The sequence below is a fragment of the Aquarana catesbeiana genome, linkage group LG11 (assembly GCF_042186555.1).
Source record: "Aquarana catesbeiana isolate 2022-GZ linkage group LG11, ASM4218655v1, whole genome shotgun sequence".
Classification (NCBI taxonomy): Eukaryota; Metazoa; Chordata; class Amphibia; order Anura; family Ranidae; genus Aquarana; species Aquarana catesbeiana.
In genome coordinates, this window is record NC_133334.1 from 221564062 (window position 1) to 221589289 (window position 25228).

General features: G+C 42.1%; 1 protein-coding gene across 1 annotated transcript in view; it reads right to left on the reverse strand.

Moving 5' to 3' along the window:
• FERMT3 (FERM domain containing kindlin 3) overlaps positions 1-25228 on the reverse strand; it is a 95509-nt gene that overhangs the window by 36902 nt on the left and 33379 nt on the right. The window contains exon 2 of the mRNA XM_073605373.1: positions 5718-5896. Within this exon, the coding sequence (XP_073461474.1) occupies positions 5718-5877 (160 nt within the window). The 5' untranslated portion in view covers positions 5878-5896. The remainder of the gene's footprint in view (positions 1-5717; positions 5897-25228) is intronic.

Consider the following 25228-nt stretch of genomic DNA (forward strand, 5'->3'; position numbering starts at 1 on the left):
CAGATCGCAGTGCGAACTATGTAATGGTGCAGGAATTGGATCGCATGGGTGTTCACACCCATGCGATCCGATTCCAGTGCGGACCAAATAAAGGGTCCTGTACCATTTTGGTGCAAATGCAATATGATTTAGGGCCAGTTCCCACTGCTGCGGTGTCTGAGATCGGATGTGATTCGCACCGCACTGCAGTGCAAAATCACATCCGATCTCTGTGCGATGCGATTTCAGCCATACAGATAGTATTGCTAAATTTGCATTGCCCTCGGACCAAACTCTTATAGGACCCTTTTTTTAGTCCACAGCAGAATCGGATCGCATGGGTGTTCACACCCATGTGATTCGATTACTGTTCGAGTTTGCAGATCGCACTGCGATATGCGAACTGATTTGGGGGTGTTGTTAACTTTTAGGCCCAGTTCACACTTGTGCGATGCCGGACATCGCACAGGCATCGCATGTTATTCGCAGCACACTGCCATTCACATTACATGCGATGTCTGTGCGGTGCGATATCAGCTGTACAGATAGTATGGCTGATATCGCACCGCATTCGGTGCAAACACGCACAGGACCCTTTTTTCTGTTTGGACCAGAATCGGATCGCATGTGTGTTCACACATATGCGATCCGATTCATGTCCGGACTGTCAGTTCGCAGTGCGATATGCAAGCTGAACTGGGGGTGTCGTTAACAATGTATTGACATTCCCCAGCGATTCGCATACGACAGTGTTAACTGACATGCGAGTCGGTGCGATGCGGGAACCCGCAGTGGATTCGCAGTGTTCTCGCATTGCACCAGTTTATCAATTTTTATGTTTATCAATTATGAAATATATTTTATTTTAATTTATTAATAAATATTTATACTTGTATACTTTATTAAAATGATTTTTTTTAATGATTATAAATGTATTTTGCATTTATATGAATGGTGTATAGCTGCATTACATATGTGCATTACATTCATTTACTATACACCATTCACATTTAAATAGGGACATGTATGATCTTTAAATATTGATAAAAACAATGTTTTTTTTATAATTAGGTTAATGTATATTGTGTAGGGGGAATTTAACTTTATTATTTTATCAATATGTTGGGGAATAATGTGTGCTGATTTGTGTTAAACTTTTGTATTTTATGGTTCCTCATACTGTAATCCCGCTATATCACACGAGATTACAATGAGAGGAGCCATTCTCAGGAGTTCCCAGCGTTTGTAGATCGCTCCTCAACTCAACATGAGAAGCGATCTACACACTTTCATAAACAGGCACTCAGAGGAGAGCGATCTCCTCTGAGAATGCCTGAGAACTGAAAAGCGGTATTTTTCCGCACTTTCATAAAAGGACACCATAATGCATTCTATGTCTTTTATATAGAAATCTGAGAATGAGTCATTGAGGTAAAGTTGCAAGCATAGTACTAACATTCGTACAAGTGTAATTTCAGTCGGTCTGGGCTCCCCTGTGGGAACCTGCTGTGACCAGAGACCAGAGAGGAAATCAATGTATCTAAACTGAACATTGGATATTATCAGTACAATGGTATTGGTGTACTTTCAGATCCCTTGGATGATATCAGGGCTCATATAGAGGAGCTAGAAGTGATTTCATGGTATGGCTATATACAGCCAAATACAGACGTAGATAAGAGAGGGAGAAGCGATAGAGAAGGAGGAAGCTAGATAAGGTTAGGGAGGGGTGGGGGGATAGAAGGGGTATGTAGGGGGAGGTGGAGAGACAGCGAGCCTCATTCAGAGGGGATTGCTAGTCTAGGGTATGGGGGCATAATTTAATGGTTAGTTAGTCTATTCCACTATCTTTAAACAGAAAAGTCTCCCCCCATCTATGCACGAGGCCCTAATCGTATTCATTCCTAAACCTAATAAAGACACCGTTATGGCGAATCCTATAAACCAATTTCCCTGATCAACACGGATCTCAAGATTACATCTAAAATCCTAGCTTTCCACATAAATTTGGTGATTACAACACTAATAAACACAGATCAAACTGGATTTATTCCTGGGAGATCTATGTATAACAATATACGCAGATTATTTACTAATCTTCAGTCTCCTAGTTTCTAAATCCTTCACTATTCATAGGGACACCAGACAAGGGTGCCCACTTTTCCCATTGTTATTACGCTTGCTATAGAACCCCTGGCCAGACTTCTCCGGTCTTCCCTAGATCTGCAAGGTATGTGGATCAGTTCATTAAAAGAATGAATATCGCTATATGCAGATGATATGTTACTTTACCTTTCCAATCCCCATGTCACGATCTCTGTGGATCCCACCCTCCCATTTGATCTCCCCTGCCCGTTACAAGTCACTTCCTTATTTGGGAGTTGCAGTGCAATTACCAATCTCTACCTATATTACTAACAACCTCTTGCCGTGCATAGCATCCTTTAAAAGCAAAATGTGCTGTGCTAACCTGCCATTGATGGTAATGGGTAGAGTTAACTTATTTAAAATGGTGTTTTTGCCCAAACTCCTATATATTTTGGCAAATAGTCCAGTGTATGGCAACATTGCAATTACCTATGTCTCAGGGCAGACTCGCTCTGCCAAGTATAAGACTATAATACTATGCATCACAACTGGTCTATATACACTGGTGGCTTTTTTCCACAGTTACATAATGTCGCTACAGCGGCAGAGGCAGCATTGCTTTCCTCCTATGAAGCTCTAAATAACTTAATATATCAGAAAATGGTTCAGGTTGTAGAGGGTACAGAGATTTCAAAAGTCTCTCTTAAAATATACGGACACTGTCTATGTTGGTTTCCCAATGACCCAGACCCCATCTTCCCTAATCACCCTATATGGTTTAACCCTACATTTCCTAATTTTCATGATCTCATTGACGCCTGCCTTTGAGCATCAAAGGGGTTAAAATATATACATCAACTATATGACCAAGGCCAATTTAAGACTTTTCCAGTATTACAGCAGGAACTCAGGGTTCCTAATACATGGATTTTTAGATATCTTCAATTAAAACATGTGGCCCTGACCCAGTTGGAACTTAGGGGCATATACTTTCAAAACTCTACCTTAGAAAAGGCGCTACTACAAACAGAACACACAGGTCCAATCTCCTCATATTATAAGATTTTAGGGCAACATAAATCCATCAGATTACAAACTCTGAAAAACCAGTGGATAGTAGACATCCCAGATCTCTCTGACGAAAACTGGGAAGAGCTTTTTAATGCGTATTTTGTCACCACAATCTCTGCTAGGGACAGGATGATACAGCTACGTATCTTTCAAAGAATTTATTATACTCCATTAAGACTCTTCCGAATGCATAAAAAGAACAGTCCAATATGTCACAAATGTCATAGGGAGACGGGTGATTTACTTCACATGCTCTGGAACTGCAAAACCATACGACCATTCTGGTCACAAGTAACCCACTTTATTGCTACTCATTTTAATCTACCCAATGTTTGCAGTCCAAAATGGTGTATATTAGCGGTACTCGAGGATGTGGAGTTAAGCTCATATCATAAACAATTCCTATGCTTCTTATTATTTTACGCCAGGAATTGATTAATCAGGTATTACCAACTTAAAACCTAACATATGAAGCAAGGGGATGTTCTAGTAAAATTTGAGAAAATATGGGGCCAGTGGGCTGTACTCTGATACCTGTGAACTCCCTGATACGTTAGTTGGAATTATGAAATGTGGGCAATGTAGTGAATTTATTGGGCTATAATGAGGCTCAGAAACCCTGCCTTTATGCGGTACCTGAGATATGAGAATTATATCTCCAAGCTCCTAATGTACAGCATTACATATGCAAGTGCTTAGCTGTCTAAGTTTGTTTAGTTTAGAACTGTTAAATATTCCTGATAGTTCAGGAATTAGGTAAAGATGAACCTATTACAATAATCTGCAAAATATAATTGACTTGTGGTATTGTCAAAAATGCGGCTGATAATAGACTGGTACATTTATACTGAACATTCTATGTATTATGTTCCTAATGTATCCCTTGTGTTACAAATATTAATAAAACACAGTTTAAAAAAAAAAACACAACATAGAGTGATTTCTTTGATTGCAAGGGGTGTTTACATGACTTTTTTAAAGAAGACTAAAGACTTAAAAGACTAGCTTTTTAAATTGTATTTCCTTTATTTATGTTTATATACTGTGTATGTTTAAGTATTGAGGGCAAAAAGGAGCTTTGGGAAAAGGTTTATCATAATTTGAGCAAAACCAAAAGAACCTTGCATGATTTTGTGTTGACGAAAAAACAGAAAATTAAACTTTTTCAAGGCAACTTAAGTCTTTTGTGTGGCATGATAGAGAATAAATGCTCCGAACATAATATTGCATAGTTAGGGGTATGTAGGGCTCCTGCTTCTTGATAGCTGCTGGTCTCAATCCAGCATCCTGGTTTTAGCTGTGACACATTCTCCCTGTCTGTCCACCTGCAAGGTGATTGATGTAGCCAGTCTCTGGGTGGAGACCAAACCTGATTTAAGCTAGCCAAGACTGCAGTCTCAAGCTTGTGAAAGTGTTTAACGTATGCTTCAAGCTCTCCATTTGTCTGCCCTGTTTCTGTGCCTGCTAGTTTGGATTCCCTTGATGATGACCTTGGATTGGATATTGACTGCTTTCAGATCTAAGCTTGCCCTGAACCCAGAATGTCACTAACCACTCTGCCTGTCTGCCAACCACAAGCACCTGTTTGCTGTACTCAGTTTATAACTCCTCCAGTGTGGTAGCCAGGCACTACAAAATTGTGTATAAGACCTTGGGGCAACCGAGTACCGATAGGCCGGCTTGCCTTATGGGAAAGGGGGCTGTTATAGGTGAAGAACACAAAGGCTAGCTATAGTGCCTGACCGTCTGCTTTAGGGGTAAGAGTGTCATGCATGTTAAACACATGCATTCTCATGCATAGTTTGACAAATTGAGGTCCATTTTATGTGACTTTGTGCATTCTTCTGTGTGTTTTAAATCATACCTTGAAAGTGGCAAAAAAATCTGCAAAAATTGTTCCAAAACACATCAAGGTGGCATTAAAAGACACGTGTTAATGAATTCTGTACCTTTTCTTCCAACTGTGATCTGCAAAATTCTCATTACTTTTTAGATTTTCTATCGGATCATGTTGGTATAATTAACTGAGAAACTGGAGTAATAGGTACCAGTAGATAACTGTTACGTTAAGTCTACTGTAGAATCATATTGAATTACAAGATAATAAAAGGGGCAAACATTTAAATTGTATTATATTAACTCTGACCCTTTTTTTAATTAAAGTTATACTTTATGAAAACATTTTTAGTGACAGTATACAATAAAAGGATTGTCCTATACAACCAGGTATAAGTATGTTTACAGATTATTGCTCTAAAGAAAATGACCTCCATGCCATGGCTTGCCTGATAATAGTTTCTTGTATGGAGTCATACTGTCCGCTCTCTACTCAGCTTCTGCTGTATTCTCTGCCTTTGTGCAAAAAAAATAAAAAATAAAAAAATAGCTTCCTCTTTTGTTTTCTATGTTATTTTGGTGCCTAAACTGTCAGACACTGACAGGAATAGGAGGAAGTACACCACCACATAGCAGGCCTGGGATGAGCTGATTACTTTACAAAGAACATTTAAAGGATATATCCTATTTTCAGATAACAGTGGTAAAAATAAATTTGAAAATGTAAAAATGTTGTTCATTACCTGTTTTTTCCACCACTTGTAACATGACGCCTCCAATGTGTGTTTCCCCAGTCACACGAAGCGTCACTGGCTCAGCATTTTCTCCTAGTTCCCCAATATGGACCTTCAGCTCCCAAGAGGAATCTATATATTCTCCACTTGATGTCTTAATTCCAGCCATTCTTCAAGTGTATCTAAACCTACAACAAAAATGTAATATATTGCAGTTTACCAAGTCTTAGATGTCATGGCTACAATCGTTTTTTTTTTTTAGTTTTTCTTTCCTTTATCTTTCCCTTATTTTCACCTGGTGATCCAACCAATCACACGTCTTGTCTTAGGACTCAGGAGGAGAAACAGAGACACCCTTGAACAGCAGCACTTTCTGGAGAGGTTAGTGTTGAGCTGCTCATACAATGTACAAATATCAGGCAGTTCCTGATAAACTGGCTGAAATTCTCTAAGTGGGTGGGTCCGCCACCCTGCCCAACATCCCTCAATTGAAAAACTGAAGGATTGTTGCCCAAACAGCAGCTTCATCCAATCAGATACAATAAACCAGGGTTTCTCAACCTTTTTTTCAGTCAAGGCACCTTTTAAAATGATGCACAATCTCAAGACACCCCATTCTAAAATGTAAAAAACAAAACTAATAGTTTTGCATAACGTAGTAATATCACGCATGTACAGTGCCTTGGAAAAATATTCATACCCCTTGAAATGTTCCACATTTTGTCAGGTTACAACCAAAAACGTAAATGTATTTTATTGGGATTTTATGTGATAGATCAACACAAAGTGGCACTTAATTGTGAAGTGGAAGGAAAATGATAAATGGTTTTCAACATTTTTTACAAATAAATATCTAAAAAGTGTAGGGTACATTTGTATTCAGCCCCCTTTACTCTGATACCCCTAACTAAAATCTAGTGGAACCAATTGCCTTTAGAAGTCACCTAATTAGTAAATTGAGTCCACCTGTGTGTAATGTAATCTCAGTATAAATACAGCTGTTCTGTGAAGGCCTCAGAGGTTTGTTAAAGAACCTTAGTGAACAAACAGCTCACGAAGGCCAAGGAACACACCAGACAGTTCAGGGATAAAGTTGTGGAGAAGTTTAAAGCAGGGTTAGGTTATAAAAGAATAAAAAAAAATGGGAAATTTCCCCAATGGGGTTTTCTAGGCAGCAGGGGTTGAAAAAAAGTAATGGTAGAGGTGATTCATATATTAATGTACCTTTAATGATAAAACCCATAGCACAATGACATTGACAATTAAAACATGAACTCTGGTACAGAAAGTTAAAAGAGTCATTAATCAATACAACGTATTCTACATTAATGTCTCCTGCTGACTTACTACATGTGATGATTCTTTCCCCTCCCTGCATGCCTCCCACAAGTGGGGAATTTCTCCTACCCATGTGACTCCTTGTAAGCCGCGCATGGACGGATGGGACGCCCCTTTTTGGAGATGTTGGTTGGCTGGAGGACTCCTTGTGGGATCATGTGAGGACTCTCTAGAGGATCTCTAGTCAAGAAACCCACTCCTATACAATGTGATTGGTAATTATACAACATAGAAGTTCATTAATACAAGCAAAATGTCCCTCTAACAGATATTTGAATTACTATCGCAATTCTTTCACAGAAAACCTATCCTCTGAAAATGACCCCCGAAGGGTCGAAACGCGTCACAATTTATGTACTCACTAGCATTTGCTGATTTATAATGTTGTGTACTACATTGTGTCTACACCACATGTATTGATTGATGACTCTTTTAATTTTCTGTACCAGAGTTCATGTTTTAATTGTCGATATCATTGTGCTATGGTTTTTATCATTAAAGGTACATTAATATATGAATCACCTCTACCATTACTTTTTTCAACCCCTGCTGCCTAGAAAACCTCATTTGGGGAAATTTCCCATTTGTTTGCCACTATTCGGGGTGTGCAGCAATTTTTCTTCTCTCCCATAAGTGTCTTCTCGTCTATTAGGTTATAAAAAAAATCCCAACCTTTAAATATCTCACGGAGCACTGTTCAATCCATCATCCATGACTTGAAAGAGTTTGGCATGGCTGCAAACCTACCAAGACATGGCCGTCCACCTAAACTGACAGGCTGGGCAAGGAGAGCATTAATCAGAGAAGCAGTCAAGAGGCCCATGGCAACTCTGGAGGAGCTGCAGAGATCCACAGCTCAGGTGGGAGAATCTGTCCACAGGACAACTTTATGGAAGAGTGGTAAGAAGAAAGCCATAAGAAGTCCCATTTGCAGTTTGCAAGAAGCCATGTGGGGGACACAGCAAACATGTGGAAGAAGGTGCGATGGTCAGATGAGACCAAAATTAAACTTTTTGGCCTAAAAGCAATTTGTGGCGGAAAGCATATGTGGCAGAAAACTTACACTGCACATCACCCTGAACACACCATCCCCACCATGAAACATGGTGGTGGCAGCATCATGTTGTTGGGATGCTTTTCTGCATCAGGAACAGGAAAGATGCTCAAAGTTGATGGGAAGATGGATGGAGCTAAATACAGGGCAATCTTAGAAGAAAACCTGTTAGAGTCTGCAAAAGACTTGAGACTGGGATGGAGGTTCACCTTCCAGCAGAACAACAACCCTAAACATACAGCCAGAGCTACAGTGGAATGGTTTAGATCAAAGAATTTTCATGTTTTAGAATGGCCCTGTCAAAGTCCAGACCTAAATCCAACTGAGAATCTGTGGCAAGACTTGAAAATTGCTGTTCACAGACGCTCTCCATCCAATCTCACAGAGCTTGGCAATTTTGCAAAAAAGAATGGGCAAAAGTTTCACTCTCTATATGTCCAAAGCTGGTAGAGACAAAATTTTGAAAACCATTTATCATTTTCCTTCCACTTTACAAATATGTGCCACTTTGTTTTGGTGTATCACATAAAATCCCAATAAAATACATTTACGTTTTTGGTTGCAACATGACAAAATGTGGAAAATTTTAAGGGGTGTGAATACTTTTTCAAGGCACTGTAGGTCACCCAACGTGATTTATTCTTCCAATACACCTTTGCAAGCTGGTACTGACTAGTATTGCACTGGTTCTCTCCCTTTATTATGGATGGCCTCAAAAACAATTGTTAATGACAAGATAAAGTCAAGTAAAAATTGTACCATCATCCAAAGATTCTTTTGAAATAAAGGGGTTGGGAGCCTGGTTCCCAGCCAGGTACTCACCAAAAAGCTAGGGGGAAAGTGGATATAACGGTACAGTACACTGAGGTAAATTCACATATATAAACAATCGTGTAAAAGGGAATACAAAGCTTTATTGATACAAAATATATCACAAAATTGACAACAATCAATTAAAAATAGGTGACGGTCTATATATTTATCACCAAGATAATACTCCCCTGATGGGGAGAAATCACAATGGGATAGTTGGTCAAGGACTGTGTTTCCACTAGTTTCGCAGACTCAGCTGCTTCATCAGGAAAATATCTGTGATTTAATCAATACACAATCAAAAACAGTGCATTTAATCACATCCAGAAAAAAGACATTGTTTCAAAAGATATATGAATGAGATAATATACAGTTATAATTATTATATAGGGACAGATAACGGACCTCTTACCCAAATCCCAATGTGCGCAAGGCACATAGCGTCACCAATAGGGGTCTCCCGCCGGCGACCGGGGGAGACTAGCTATTTGAAGGGCTGGAGTCTGGATAAATTAAAGTATATGAAATGGGTGAACCATGAGCTGAAAATGTGAAGGGGAGGGGGAAAGGACAAGGAAAGTGAGGGAAACATCTGAAAGAACGTGACTGTTAAGCCAAGATTGGGTATGTGGATACTAGATGCCAAGTGAGCAGTGAGCTGATGTTGACGGTGATGGTCAATAGTGAAGAAGCAGCGGTGAACAACTGTGGAAAAACTAAAAAGGTGACAACGTAAATCCAAGTGGTTCTCTCCCTTGTTTAGAGAATATGAACCCAGTGCTGACAGAGGGGCAAACAAGCATGCGTAGTGGCCTGACGTCCTCCTTATCAATCAATGACACCATTGTTTGTTTGAACGCCAGTGGCTAGAAAGTTGTAATGGTGCACAATGAAAACGTGTGACTTTGTGTAACTAAAAGGCAGGCTTGAGCCACCAGCAGAATTTTTGGGTAATTTTTAGGCATTTTGCCAAGCACCCCCTGAAGAAGCCTGAAGCCACCTCAGAGTGCCAGCGCATCCCAGTTAAAAAAGGCTGCAACAGGCAATGGGAAAAATGTGTCCATCTGCGCTGTAAAGAAAAGATGGAAGTATCTGTTCATATTTTGTTCAGTTTACAGGCTGAACTGAAAAAAAATCTATTAGTGTATGGCTAGCTTAGGATGGACTAGTGGATTTAGACTTTTCATAAGTGACTAACAATTTAAAGCTGAACTCCAGATAACACTTTCCTGACACATTCATGGCAGCACACACTGAGTTGTGACTCCGCCTCCACAACCTGACAGGATTGGTTAACTATCAAAATTGAAAGAGAGACACCCCGCTTAATTCTCTTTTATCCTCACCTGACAAGATTGGATGGACATCGCAGGCCTCTTACTGCACTCGCCCCAGCAAGTTCAAGCCTCTCCTGTTTGGAAGTCCCTCCTATACAGTCTCTAAAGGAGCTTCTATAGAGGGAACCCCGATCTGGTGGTCTCAGGGGCATCTGAAATAAATATCTGGCAATTAGCAAGCTTTAAGGAAGCTTCAATTTTTGCAGTGGTCTCCTACCTTCCTTCCTGCACGAGTGCTGTATCCTTTTTTTTTCTTTTTGCTGTCTTCTAGGCTTTCTGAGCCTTGTTGTCCTCCGGGCACTGTACCGCTTCTGCGCATGCGTGCAAGCATCACTTCCGCCGCGACGGCAGCGGCAGTTTTAAAAAGCCAGCATCTTCTGTCAGTGCTTTCTGGTCGCTGCACTGCACAGGAGGCTGGATTTCTCTCTACAAGTAAGTCCCCATTATAGATCTCTCTCTGTATATGTCACTACCTCCAGGGTTGCCTATTGCTTATCTTTTCCTTCATACTATTCCAGGCTGCCTTCTCCTCTACCACCGCTCATGGAGACCACTGACCGCGCAGACCACCATCAGCAAACAAGGTAAGAGGCTGTCCGCATTTTTTTGGTAAGTATTGAAGAGAGAAAAAAAAGAGAGCACATCCACTAATGCTGCAATTTCTGGCAGCCCTACCAGGTCAAGATGTTTAAACTCCAGGCGTAAGGACCGGTCAAGCCATGCCTCAAGCAGAAGATCCCGAAGGAGCCAATCAAGATCCTCATCCCATCATTGACACTCATGCCATAGCTGCTTACGCCATAGCCCCTCTCGTAATAGCTGATCACACCATAGGAGGTCACCCTCATCGCATCACAATCGGATGACAGTCACCACACCTGCCCTGCAGCAAATGCTTGCTGGGTGTGCGACGCTTCAGCCTTGCCAGATAAATTGGCCTGCCGCACATGCTTCAATGAAGTTACAAAGGAAAAGGAATCAGATGCCAGAGAGGTTACTGAGCTCATCAGGGAGTCAGTACGGGAATCCATAATGGAGACAACAGCACCTGTATCAGACAGGCCAACTCCAAGCACATCATCGGCAGATCCCCTTCATACCTTAGAGCCAGAATCCCCTTCCAAGACTGAAGATCCGGAGGTGTCAGCCGGATTTGACTTTATCTTGGATTTGACTTTATCTTAGTCCCCCGAACCCTTTGCAAAATCAGTCAAAGCGGCTAAAGGTTGGGAGGAAGCTAAAGAAGCTCCCCTGAAGATTCAAAAATACTTCCCAAATTTAAAGAAAGAGCCAGAATACTTTCCTTTCATTGAAGAACTAGAAGAACTTATTAAAGACGAATGGGAGAGATCTGATAAAAGGTCTAGCCTAACAGGCTAGCGAAAATGTACCCCTTAAAAGAACCTAGGGTGTACCCCTTCATTAACGCTCCAGTCATTGATGCTTCTTTAATGCGTCTTGCCAGACATGTCACCCTGCCAATCGAGGATGCAGTTTCCTTGCAGGATGTGTTAAACTGTAAGATTGAACTAGAATTCAAAAAAGCATATTCCACAGCGGGGGGGGGCGCCTGGAGGCCAGCAATCACCACGGCAGCGGTGGGCAGAGCCATCTTCCGATGGGCCACTAATATATAAAAATCATTCCAGGAAGGAGCAGACCAGGAGAAGATAATTACCCCTCTCAAGTTGGCAGGTGATTTTGTAGCAGAGGCCTCAGTGGACATCATCAGGTCCTTGGCCCGAGCGATGTGATGGCAAGAAGGGCCTTATGGCTAAAGCCTTGGGTAGCCGACACCGTATCAAAGACAAACTGGTGCAAGATTCCATATGATGGGACTAATCTCTTTGGTCTCAAATTGTCCATTTCTAAAGTAACAGGAGGTAAGTCAGGTTTGATTTCTTCCGAAAGAAGACCAAAAACTCAAAAAGGTCCTTCTTATAGACCCAACCTTCCAGAAAGGTACAGGGAGGCAAAGTCCTATAGACCAGGAAGAGAATTTAAAAGAAACTGGAGGAATACACAGTCATCTTTTTTGAGAATTCAGAAACCCAAGACCACCCCGTCCGGAGAACAGCAGAAGTCCTTTTGAGGCCCACCCATCCTGTACAGGTGGTCGCCAGACTCAAGAGGTTTATACAAGTGTGGACGGATCACATCGAAGATTCGTGGACTCTTTCCACAATCAAGTTCGGTCACAGGTGGAAGTTCATAGGCAGACTACCCAGAAACCACTTTCAGCCAACCAGAATTCCATCTTCCTCAGACAAGAGAAGAATGCTACTAAAGTATGTAATGGAGCTGAAACAAAAGGGAGCTATCTAGGAAGTCCCAGCATGTCAAAAGGGAAGAGGATTCTATTCCCCCTTATTTCTAGTAAAAAAGAAAACAGGAGATTTACGACCAGTATTGGATTTAAAGAACCTCAACAATAAAATCAAAATAGAAGCCTTCAAGATGGAAAGCCTCCAGTCCATACTGATAGTAGTGAACTTAAAAGATTGAATGCTATCCATAGATTTGTCACACGCTTATCTACACATCCTGATGCATCCTACTTTTCAAAGATTTCTGCGTTTCTCAATCAAAGGGGCAGAACTGAATATCAAACTGAACAAGGTACAGCTCCCTCAAGAGAAAGCGATGCCTCTAATTCAGAAGATGCAGAGATTAATGTCAGCGAGACATTTGTCAGCCAAAGTCTGTATGAGCATTCTAGGATCCATGTCTGCGACTCTGACCATGATTCAATGGTCTCAACGACACATGAGAGTGCTACAAAACTCTTTTCTGATGCAGTGGGATGGAGCATCAATGCTTCAGACAATTTCCATCCACAGATGGCACGGACCTATAGTCCCTCCAGAGCTGGAAGTAGTCAGTCAGGAGGGATGGGGAGCTCATTACTGAGATCAAGCAGCTCAAGGTCAATGGCAGTTTCAAGCACACGGTGTGGTATCAAAAATACTGGAGCTCAGAGCAGCCTCTCAGGCTCTCACAGCATTTGCACCATTCCTGAATGGGAAGAGCGTGCTGATTCGGATGGACGACAGAGTTGCGGTGGCTTATGTCCAGAAGCAAGGAGGTACCAGCAGCCGCACACTAATGGAGGAAGTTTGCCCCATCTTGGATTGGACACAAATACATCTGACAGACCTGAGGGCAGTGTATGTCCCGGCAGCGCAAAACATGTTGGCCGACTATCTGAGCAGAGAACTTCTCTCGAATAACAAATGGTCTCTGAGCCATCAGGCCTTCTCTCTCCTGACAGAGACTTGGGAAATGCCAGAGATTGACTTGGCAGCCACACCTGTGAACACCAAATGTCGAAGGTTCCTATCAAGCCCAACTTTCCTGTCGACCGAGGGAATAGATTGCCTGATCCATCCTTGGAATTTCAAACTAGGATACATATTTCTACCAACTCCCCTAATCGCAAGGTTCCTGTCCAGGCTCAGGAGATCATCTGCTACAGTAATAGCAGTAATTCCTTTTTGGCAGAGGAGGCCTTGGTTCACAACCTTATTACAACTCAGTCTACAGCAACCACTGCCTCTCCCGGTAACATCAGACCTTCTATCCCAGAGTCAATTCCTGCATCCGGCTCTGGAGAAGTTACATTTGATGGCATGGAAGTTGAAAGGAATAGGCTGCTAGAGCAGGGCTGTTCTTAGGAGGTGATATGAACACTTCTACAGGCCAGAAAAAAACACCACTAACGCCACGTACGCAAAAAAATGGGAAAGATTTTGTTCTATGGCCCAACAAAAAACCTGGAGTCCAGTGTCACCAGAACCTCCGCAAATTTTGGAGTTGCTCCAATCAGGTATTAAAAAGGGGTTAAGATCAAGTACCCTGAAAGTCCAGGTTTCCGCCTTATCTGCTAAAACAGGCATTAGGTGGGCATTACATCTCCTCGTAATTCAGTTTATGAGAGCATGCCTGAAGATCAGACCTCCTAAAAAAAACGACGTTCCTGGCATGGTACCTCTCATTAGTACTCGATGCTCTTGCAAATCCTCCTTTTTAGCCGGCCGAGTCAATCTCGTTATGGGACTTAACTCTGAAACTAACCTTCCTCATCGCCAATACATCAGCGAAGAGAGTTTCTGAAATACAAGCACTGATAACAGAACCCTACCTGGTCTTTTATCCTGACAGAGAGGTACTGAGACCATCAGACCGTTTCATCCCCAAGGTGGCAACTTCATTTCATTATAATCAAGACATCATCCTTCCATCTTTCACTAATAATCAAAGTGAACCTCATGTGTTGGATTTAAAATCAGTTATCACCAGTTACCTGACGGCTACAACTCCCTTTAGAAAGACGGATACTCTCCTGGTAATTCCTCATAGGGTCAGGAAAGGTCAACCGGCAACTTCTCGCACTATCACATCTTGGGTAGTCAAGTCCATCAAGAAGGCATATTCCATCCGTCAGCTTGCAGTTCCTGAGGGCATCAAAGCTAACTCAACCAGGGCAGTGGCAAATTTGTGGGCAGCATACTGCAGGGTTTCACCAGAGACAATCTGCAAGGCAGCGACCTGGTCATCCAGACATACATTCATATCCCACTATAGAGTAGACTCTGCTCAGTTGACTATGGCAGACTTTGGTAGAACCATTGTTAGAGCCAACTCTTCAGCATTATAAGGAATAAATATCATTTTCTTGCACCCACCCGACTGGCAAGTTATTTCCCAGTATGTGCTGCCATGAATGCGTCAGAAAAACTGAAAACTGTATACTCACCTTTCCGTAATTTTCCTTTCCTGACGCATCTTCATGGCAGCACACAGCAGCCCGCCCATTCTTAGATGATAGATACAGAGAATGAAGCGTGGTGTCTCTCTTTCAATTTTTATAGCTAACCAATCCTGTGAGGTTGTGGAGGCGGAGTCACAACCCAGTGTATGCTGCCATGAAGATGCATCAGGAAAGGAAAATTACAGCAAGGTGAGTATACAATTTTCAGTTTTTTAGGCAGTTACGGCAATAGTTTGTTGCCCTTTTGGGATAAAGGTTCTGCATAAATAAAGGCTGACTATTATAAACATCACTGTCATTGTTAAATAGTTTTCTCAACCTTCTAACTGCCACTTATGCTGCACAGCTTGGGCTGTTAAAGGAAGTTGAAAAATAACAACAGGATTACCAGGTTAAAAAAAAACTCAGTTACAGAGGAAACTCAGAAAAGCAAAAACTGTTGTTTATAATGCTAGCGACAAACTACTTTATATACAGTATGTCATTTTTGATTTTGACTTTAGCACCACTTTTATTTCCCCTGTGCACATCAATAATAAGTTTAGGCCATTTGTCTTAAATTATGTTACATATGACACTAGCATACACCCAACCAAAATCACACTGGCAGGTGAACTGGCTTTTACACAAAACTTATGCTAGTGAACAACTATGCTTGAATCACTCTTGTATGGATATTTCATTATTAATTTAACCCTTTGAGCAGTTCCTGCCAAACAGGATTACCATGATTAGAGCAGAATTAAACCGTATGTCAGCACCACATACTAAAAACGCCATTTATAATTTTTTTTATATTCAAAGCAAACTCACCCATCTATCCATGTCTCCATGCTTTATTTTGTTGAGAAATCACTTTGAAAAACACTTGAACTTGGATAGGTAGTAGGTAATTGCATAATCCAGTAACCTTTAGTAGCAATTTGAGGTCACTAAACTTTCTCCTTTAGAACTGTGAGCTACGTCCTTGCACAAGCAAATGATGGACTGAGCTTTGTAGCAGCAACCTGAGGAGATTGTTATTCCTATTGAAAATCCAAGCAAAGTCCTTTCACTAAGAATTAAATAGACTGAGCTCTTCAGGACACCAGACACAATGTCCCCTTTGAACGTGCTGACTCTAGCATAAGAGGGATGGCAGCAGCACAATTTCTCTAAGATACCAGTCTATACTTACTAATGTCCTTGGATAATTGGTTGCCTCCTTCCAATTTCTTCCAGACATTTTCACCCCATGATACCAGACTAGATCTACAGATGACAGTCCCTCAGTCATCTTCAGCAGACTCTCAGCAAAGAAGCCTCCAGCTAGCCCAATTGAGGCCAATTGGGTCCTCAATGAACTGCAGGCACATGGCAGAAATGCCTTGTGGCAAACAACTATCCTAGGCTGTGATCTTCTTCTCAGGGAAAAATACACTTCTGCTCTAAGTCCAGAGTACAGTATCTCACAAAAATGAGTACACCCCTCACATTTTTGTAAATATTTTATTATATCTTTTCATGTGACAACACTGAAGAAATGACACTTTGCTAAAATGTAAAGTAGTGAGTGTACAGCTTGTATAACAGTGTACATGTGCTGTCCCCTCCAAATAACTCAACACACAGCCATTAATGTCTAAACCCCTGGCAACAAAGGTGACCCCTAAGTGAAAATGTCCAAATTGGGCCCAATTAGCCAGTGTTACAAGGTCTCAGGTGTGAATGGGGAGCAGGTGTGTTAAATTTGGTGTTATTGCTCTCACTCTCTCATACTGGTCACTGGAAGTTCAACATGGCACCTCATGGCAAAGAACTCTCTGAGGATCTGAAAAAAAGAATTGTTGCTCTACATAAAGATGGCCTAGGCTATAGGAAGATTGCCAAGACCCTGAAACTGAGCTACAGCACAGTGGCCGAGACCATACAGCTGTTTAATAGGACAGGTTCCACTCAGAACAGGCCTCGCCATAGTCGACCAAAGAAGTGGAGTGCACGTGCTCAGCATCACATCCAGAGGTTGTCTTTGGGAAATAGATGTATGAGTGCTGCCAGCATTGCTTCAGAGGTTGAAGGGATGGGGGTTCAGCCTGTCAGTACTCAGACCATACGCTGCACACTGCATTAAATTGGTCTACATGGCTGTCATTCCAGAAGGAAGCCTCTTCTAAAGATGATGCACAAGAAAGCCTGAAAACAGTTTGCTGAAGACAAGCAGTCTAAGGTCATGAATTACTGGAACCATGTCCTGTGGTTTGATGAGACTAAGATAAACATATTTGGTTCAGACGGTGTCAAGCATGTGTGGCGGAAACCAGGTGAGGAGTACAAACACAAGTGTGTCCTGCCTACAGTCAAGCATGGTGGTGGGAGTGTCATGGCCTGGGGCTGCATGAGTGCTGCCGGCACTGGGGAGCTACAGTTCATTGAGGGAACCATGAATGCCAACATGTACTTTGACAAACTGAAGCAGAGCATGATCCCCTCCCTTCGGAGACTGGGCCGCAGGGTAGTATTCCAACATGATAACGAATTTGTATTATTGGTGTTTTGGCACACCATTTTGATTTACCTTAGCGCAGTTTCTTTCTGCTTTTTTCTTCAACATGACAACGACCCCAAACACACCTCCAAGACGACCACTGCCTTTCTAAAAAAGCTGAGGGTAAAGTTGACGGACTGGCCAAGCATGTCTCTAGACCTAAACCCTATGGCGCATCTGTGGGGCGTCCTCAAATGGAAGGTGGGGGAGCGTAAGGTCTCTAACATCCACCAGCTCAGTGAAGTCGTCATGGAGGAGTGGAAGGGGACTCCAGTGGTAACCTGTGAAGCTCTGGTGAACTCCATGCCCAAGAGGGTTAAGGCATTGCTGGAAAATAATAATAATAATAACTTTGGGCCCAGTTTGTACATTTTCACTTAGGGGTGTATTCACTTTTGTTGCCAGCAGTTTAAACATTAATGGCTGTGTGTTGAGTTATTTTGAGGGGGCAGCAAATTTACACATTAATATACAAGCTGTACACTCACTACTTTACATTATAGCAAAGTGTAATTTCTTCAATCTTGTCACATGAAAAGATATAATAATATCAATGGGCACCTCTTCCCTGAGATTGGCCAGGCCTGCAAATATTTTCAGCTGCTAAACTTTCCCTTCTCACTACCACAGAACAGACCAAAATAATCAAATGCAGCTCCACTGTGAGTTCAGTGAGCCTGAACTAAAGTTACCCCAGATAGCAAGGATAACTTGCCACAAATTTGTGGCAGTGTTTAATTGTAAGTCTGTTAACTTGCTGAACATTTTCACTGGCAAGTTGTACACTTGCAGAGCACTTGAAGCACAAGTTCCAGTTGACACTTTTCAATTTGTAGCAAATGTGCCTGGAAAGTCTCTAGCAAGAGCAAAGTTGCAATGGTAGGTCTACAGCAAAAGCTCTGCAAGTCTACAGCATGAAAATTCAGCCACAGTGACCCCTGTGGTGGGATGACTATTGCACAACATAAACAATAACTTTATTATTAACCACTTAAGGACCAGCCTCGTTTTGGATTTTAGCTGTTTACATGTTTAAAACATTTTTTTTTTTCCTAGAAAATTACTTAGAACCCCCAAACATTATATATGGGTTTTTTTCTAACACCCTAGAGAATAAAATGGCGGTCGTTGAAATACTTTTTTTTGCACCATATTTGCGCAGCGGTCTTATAAGCGCGCTTTTTTTGGGAAAAAATTCACTTTTTTGAAAAAAAAAATAAGACAACAGTAAAGTTAGCCCAATTTTTTTTTATATTGTGAAATATAATGTTACACCAAGTAAATTGATACCCAACATGTCACACTTCAAAATTGCGCATGCTCGTGGAATGGCGTCAAACTTTTACCCTCAAAAATCTCCATAGGCGACGTTTAAAAAATTGAACAGGTTGCATGTTTTGCGTTACAGAGGAGGTCTAGAGCTAGAAATATTGCTCTCGCTCAACTGGTCGCGGCGATACCTCACATGTGTGGTTTGACCACCGTTTTCATATGCGGGCGCTACTCGCGTATGCGTTCGCTTCTGCGCGCGAGCTCGTCGGGATGGTTTTTTTTAAAAATGTTCTTTTTTATTTTTATTATTTATTTTACATTATTTTATTTATTTTTACACTGTTTTAAAAAAAAAAGTGTCACTTATATTCCTATTACAAGGAATGTAAACATCCCTTGTAATAGAAAAAAGCATGACAGAACCTCTTAAATATGAGATCTGGGGTCAAAAAGTCCTCAGATCTCATATTTTTTTTTTAAAAAGATTTTTTATTCTGCACAAAGCAGAATAATCATACAGTACAGTAGTCAGGGTTACAACATCAACTAGAAAACAGAAATTGCATATCCAGTACATCACCAATACACATATCCATCAATCTTGCATATGCCACATGGATTTCTGACACTATTCTACTTTTAATACATGTGCATTTTCTTTTTTTTTGTAATAACAATAGAGAACCTCTCATAACTTTATAACATCCTCCCCCCCCTCCCGTCCCCCCACCCAGTGCTCTTCCTGGGAGAGGCTACAGACCAGGCATCCCACCCTAGAGTATGAAATGTCCCCTCCGCACACCCCAACCAGATAGGAGAAAAAAAAACAACTACCTTTCCCCCCCTGAAATGAGATGTCTGCACTCGGTGTTCCATGCAATAATCATGAGAATCTATGCCCTACCACTGTAAGAGGAGAAACGTCTCCATATCCTCCCATTATCTTCTGATTGACAACAAAAAACAGTCCTGACTACCTAATATTCAGTGATTCTTCCTCTTCCAGTGTGTTTTTCGAATCCATCCATCTAAACCAAACCTTCCTAAACTTCTTGGGGGCTCCTCTAGCTTCATATGTCATCTTATACATCATCACATCCGGATTTACTATTTTTATCCACATTCCCAGAGTCAATTGTTCATCATGAATCCAGCGTCTGGCAATGAGTTTCCTCACCTCAAAGTATAGAATCCTAAGGAACAATTTAGTACATGTATTCATCTCCTCCTTTTCAAAGACCCCGAGTAGGCAACGTAAGGGGGAGCAAATATTAGGCAAAGCAAACTTATCAGAAATAAATTCCATCACCTGTGACCACAGTGGTCTCACCTTTTTGCACTCCCATATCATGTGTAGGAAAGTGCCTTCCTCCTCCATACACTTATGACAGATAGCAGTTTCCTTTCTTTGCATTCGGTAGAGTTTAACTGGCGTATAATTCTGTTGATGAAGGTACCGAAACAGAATCATTTTGTCCGTAGAGGAGATAACAGACACCAAATACGTGTCCAGTACCTCCTGCCACTGTTCTTCCGACAACTCCGGGATAATCGCCACCCACCTCTCCTTGGTCCTAGCCGTTAACATCTTTACCCCTGGGCCCACTGCCCCATAGTATCTAGAGATTCACTTAGATGGATCCGGGTCAATCAAACCTTTTCCAAGTCCGTGTTCTATACCAGTATTGTATCCCCCCCAAACTGTGCCTTCGCTGCATGTCTCAACTGCATATATTGGAAAAGCCAAGTTTTGGGTACTTCAAACTGTGCTCTCAACTGATCAAAAGTGGACAAACAATCATTCTGGCAGATGTGGTGTAAGTATTTAATACCATATTGTGCCCAGGTTCTTTGTCCATCTGGTAATTTTAAGAACTCCCCCAAAAATCCTTTGCACCATAGAGGACTGTTCGTAGACAGCGACAAGGGTGCATCCTTTCGCCATTGGAAGCACAAATGAAATACCTTCCCAGGGAGTGCCATAACCAATCCCACCCTCCTCCCCAGAATCCCTTTCCTATAGAGCATATTCTGGAGGGTTTCTTGTGAGGTAGCAACTGCTGGTGGCATTAGGCTTCTGCGGGAAAAGTCTCCAGTGCAAAAAGACTAATTGGGAGGCCATAAAATAGGAGCGGAGATCAGGAAGGGCCAACCCCCCCAATGTAATTGGTAGTTTCAATACCGCCAGGGATACCCTGGGAGCTTTAGCGCCCCCAAGTAATCCCACAACGATAGAATCAATGTGTCTGAATATCCGCAATGTCACAAAAACAGGGGAATTCGAGAGAATGTAAAGAAACTTAGGGAGGAAGATCATCTTAAACAAATTTATCCTTCCCAACAGACTGAGCGGTAAATTCCTCCATCTCTGTACCTTCTCTCAAAAACTTCCCACAATAGGTAACAAATTATTCTCCAAGTACCTAGAGGTGGGAAGTTGCACCTCCACCCCCAGGTACTGGAAAGAGTTGGATAAGGGGATAGGACAATCCGGTGGAACTACCACCGCCTCATCAATTGGGAAAAGGGAGGATTTCTTCCAATTTATTCGAAATCCCGAGTAGTCTCCAAACTCCTGAATCAATCGGAAGGCTTCTGAGAGCGAGGGTCCTGGATCCTGTAGATATAACAGCATGTCATCTGCATAGAGTGACACTCTTTCCTCAAACTCCCCAATCCTCAGACCAGTCAAAGCTGAGGTAGACCTTATCTTAACCGCTAAAGGCTCAATTGCCAGGGCAAACAGGAGGGGTGAAAGAGGACACCCCTGCCTGGTGCCCCGGAATATTGGGAAAGGATCCGAAGTCTAATCAACGGATCCAAACCAGGAAAAAATACTGTGCTATCCCAAGATCTGATCAATAAAGATAAATGTGTATATTGTGAAAAAAAGGTTGATTAGTGCTGCTGCAACCATAAATGTGAGAAACATCCACTTATTACACACTGTATACAAAAAAGGCTGCGCTGCCACTGGTGAGTGAGTGCAAAAGTAAATCACTTAGATAACTGCAGCTAGTGCACCCATATGTAATGAATAAACAGTGAAGAAAAAATTGAAATTAAAATTAAAATTAAGATATTGAAAAAAAAAAATTCCAACATGAATCCCATAAAATAAACATAAAAAACTGAGCATGAGAGGTCAGATTCAAAACTGGATGGAGTAAGCAAAGTCCATTAAAAAAGTTCCTTGATGGAAAAGTCTTTCAAAAGAGGAATACACCAGTCATCCAAATGATGTGAGACATGCAATATTGTCACCCTGAGGAGCGTGATGACAGGAAAGTTCCTCCACCTCAAAACCAACTGCCCCTTACCAGATCGAGTGATCTCTTGTTAGGGAGATCGTGTGAGCATGTGGCTGTGTCCCCCAGCCACAGGGTCTCTGCTGAGAATGAATCTCAAAGGATCACCTCTCAGGGGGTCCTCTAGAAGGTGCATGAACGCTCAGTCCCCATGGATATATGTATGAGAGAAAACTGGTCTGTGTATTAGCCTTGAGGCTGCAATCAACGGATCCGTGTACAAGAGTCTTATCCATGAAATGAAAACAGGGCCAAAGCCATATGACTCCAAGAGGTGGAACAAATAAGACCACTCCACGGAGTCAAAGGCCTTCTTAGTATCCAAAGAGGCCACCATTCTTGTCATGAGTAGTTTGAAGGTTTAAAAAGAGGCTTATAATGTTCATTTGCGCACATCTTCCCTATATGAATCCTGTTTGATCCGCATCGACTAACTTCGGGATGACTGTTTGTAACCTGCTTGCAAGTATTTTGGCCAGAATCTTTGTGTCAACGTTCATCAATGAAATCGGCCGGTAGGAGTCACATTCTTTGGGGATATTTGGGGATACCCTTTGGGGATCAGGAAAACCAAGGCCTCCCGCATTGATGGAGGTAATCTACCATCCGACTTCGCCGCATCAAACACCCTAAGCAAGCGAGGAGCCAGACTGTACCTAAAAGTGTAATACCACTCCGAGGGGAGACCATCTAAACCAGGGGACTTCCTGGGAGGAAAGGAGGCAATTGCTTTCTCCACCTCTTCTACCGTGATACTAGATTCCAAGGCACTGCTGTCATCCCCAGTCAGCTTGGGTAAGTCAATGTCGTTAATGTAAGTCAGTAAATCCTCCGTCCCCGGGGGGTACAAGATTTGCATAATTCTGCATAAAATTGGACAAAAGTTTTCAGAATATTGGCCGAGTCACAGACTTCCAGCCTATAGACTTGACTTGAAAGTTACCAAAGTTACCATTTTCGACCCAAAACTGCTTAATGGCCTCTGTGCACTTAATCGTTATATATTCCCCCTGAAGCCAACTAGCCTCCATCCGTCACATGCGTATACCAGGTTTCAGTCCCAACTTAAGTTCCAATAACATGGGAGAGTGGTCAGATATTGCTCTGGGTAGATAGGAAACCTTCCCCACCATATCCATCCCCCCCCCCCTCTGACAGGATAGTGTCTATTCTGGAGAGAGTCTTGTGCATTTCCGAATAACAGGAGTACTCCCTAGCATCAGGATAATGAAACCGCCAGACATCTCTAAGTCCATGAGTAGACATCCACCCCGCAAGGGGGGTTGGAGTGTCAGCTGCTGCTCCCAATCTATCCAAAGATGGTACAGACACAGAATTGAAATCACCCGAAATGAATATTCTTCCCTCCGCTATCTCATAAGTAGCTTGTATCACAATTGTTAGTAATCTATTCATCACCTTTATTACCAGAATAACATACTTCCCTTTAATGTCCGTTCGGACTGCCTGAATGGATATAGGCAGAGCCCTAGCAACTAAAGTAGAAACCCCCCTCGCATACGAGGAGTAACTGGCATGATAAGCCCCAGCAATATGAGCCCTTTTTAGAGAGAGAAGCCTGGAGACTTGGAGATGTGTCTCCTGAAAAAGTATTAGATGGGGTTTATACTTTTTAATGTAGTCAAAAACTAGCGAGTGTTTAAATTTTGCATTCAGGCCCCTGCCATTCCAGGCCAAAATTTTAAGATTTACCTCCATAAATTTAAGATAGGAGAAAAACTGGGGGTCCCAACCCTCTTGAGATATAGACAGCAAAAACGGAAGAAAAAAAAGAAGAAAGAAAAAAAACATGGAGCTCCAGACTTCTCCCTCAAGTACAGAGCACAGTAGTCATGAATAATCTCACCAAATGCAGACAATCCCCAGGCAAATGCAGACATCAATTCCCCAACAACCAGAGAACCCCACTTCCTCCCCCCACCCCCCAACCTGCACCCAGCCCCAACTTGCTAGGCACTTTTTACCCATAACCAAATAGGCAGCAGAGATGCGACTTAAAACTGTCACATAAAACGGGTCGTCTAAAAAACGCCTTTCTGTACCAGTGATCAAAAAACAGTTCTCCCCTCAAAAAAAACAGAGGGATAAAAAGAAAAAAAAGAAAAAAAACGTTCCTGATAATCGACAAAAGAGAACCTTCTTCTTTTTTTCAATATGACCTATCTTAGAGTAGTCCACAGACTCATCATCTAACAATGGCATATGTCAGTATCAAGCATCTTAATATCAAACATTCTTCTTATGCCAGCATCTTCTTGACGAGGGTTGCATGACAGGAGGACTGTAAGGGTATTGTTCAAAAGGACTAACTTCCAACATCGACAGGACCCTCCCAAAAATTTCCTGTCCCAGCAAAAAGGGAAGAAAAAACCAAAGTACTAGGGTCATTTTCATAAGCGGTGAAATAATCCAGGAAAACGAGCAGATATGCCATTCTTGGCACTTCCATCCTCTCGCCCACCACATGCTCTCTCCAGTGGGGGGCCCATATCAAGGTGAACGAGAGGAGGATCTGCCTCTCTGGCGGCCACGTGCATCCAGCCACTCCGAGGCTTCAGTGGGGGTTAGTGAAGAAGTATGTTTTCCCATTTTCCACTATGCGCAACTTAGCAGGATACAACATACTGTAAATCAGTTTGAGATCCCTCATTCTTTTCTTTATAGCTGAAAATAGGCTCTTTGTGTCTGGGTGACCGCAGAAAAGTCAGGATAGATCGAAATTCGATAGCCAATGAACGACATCTCAGGTCCATTTCTGGCCGCACGCAGTATATTCTCCCGGTCCCGGAAGTGCAGTACCTTTGCTTTGGATCTAGGAGGGGCTCCCTTTGGTGGCACCCGGCCTGGAATACGGTGTGCCCGTTCAATAGCAAACAATTTTGTGAAAGTGCCAGGATCCATGTGCTCAGTCAGCGCTTTCCCTCCACTCCCTCTGGGAACCCCACCAACCGTATATTGTTCCTTCTCATGCAGTCTTCCATGTCAGCCATCTTTAAGGTGTGCTCAGACAGGTTCTTGTTTGTCACCTGCGCAGCTGTGTCTAAAGGCCTGACAGTGTCCTCCAGAGAAGCAATGAGGTGGT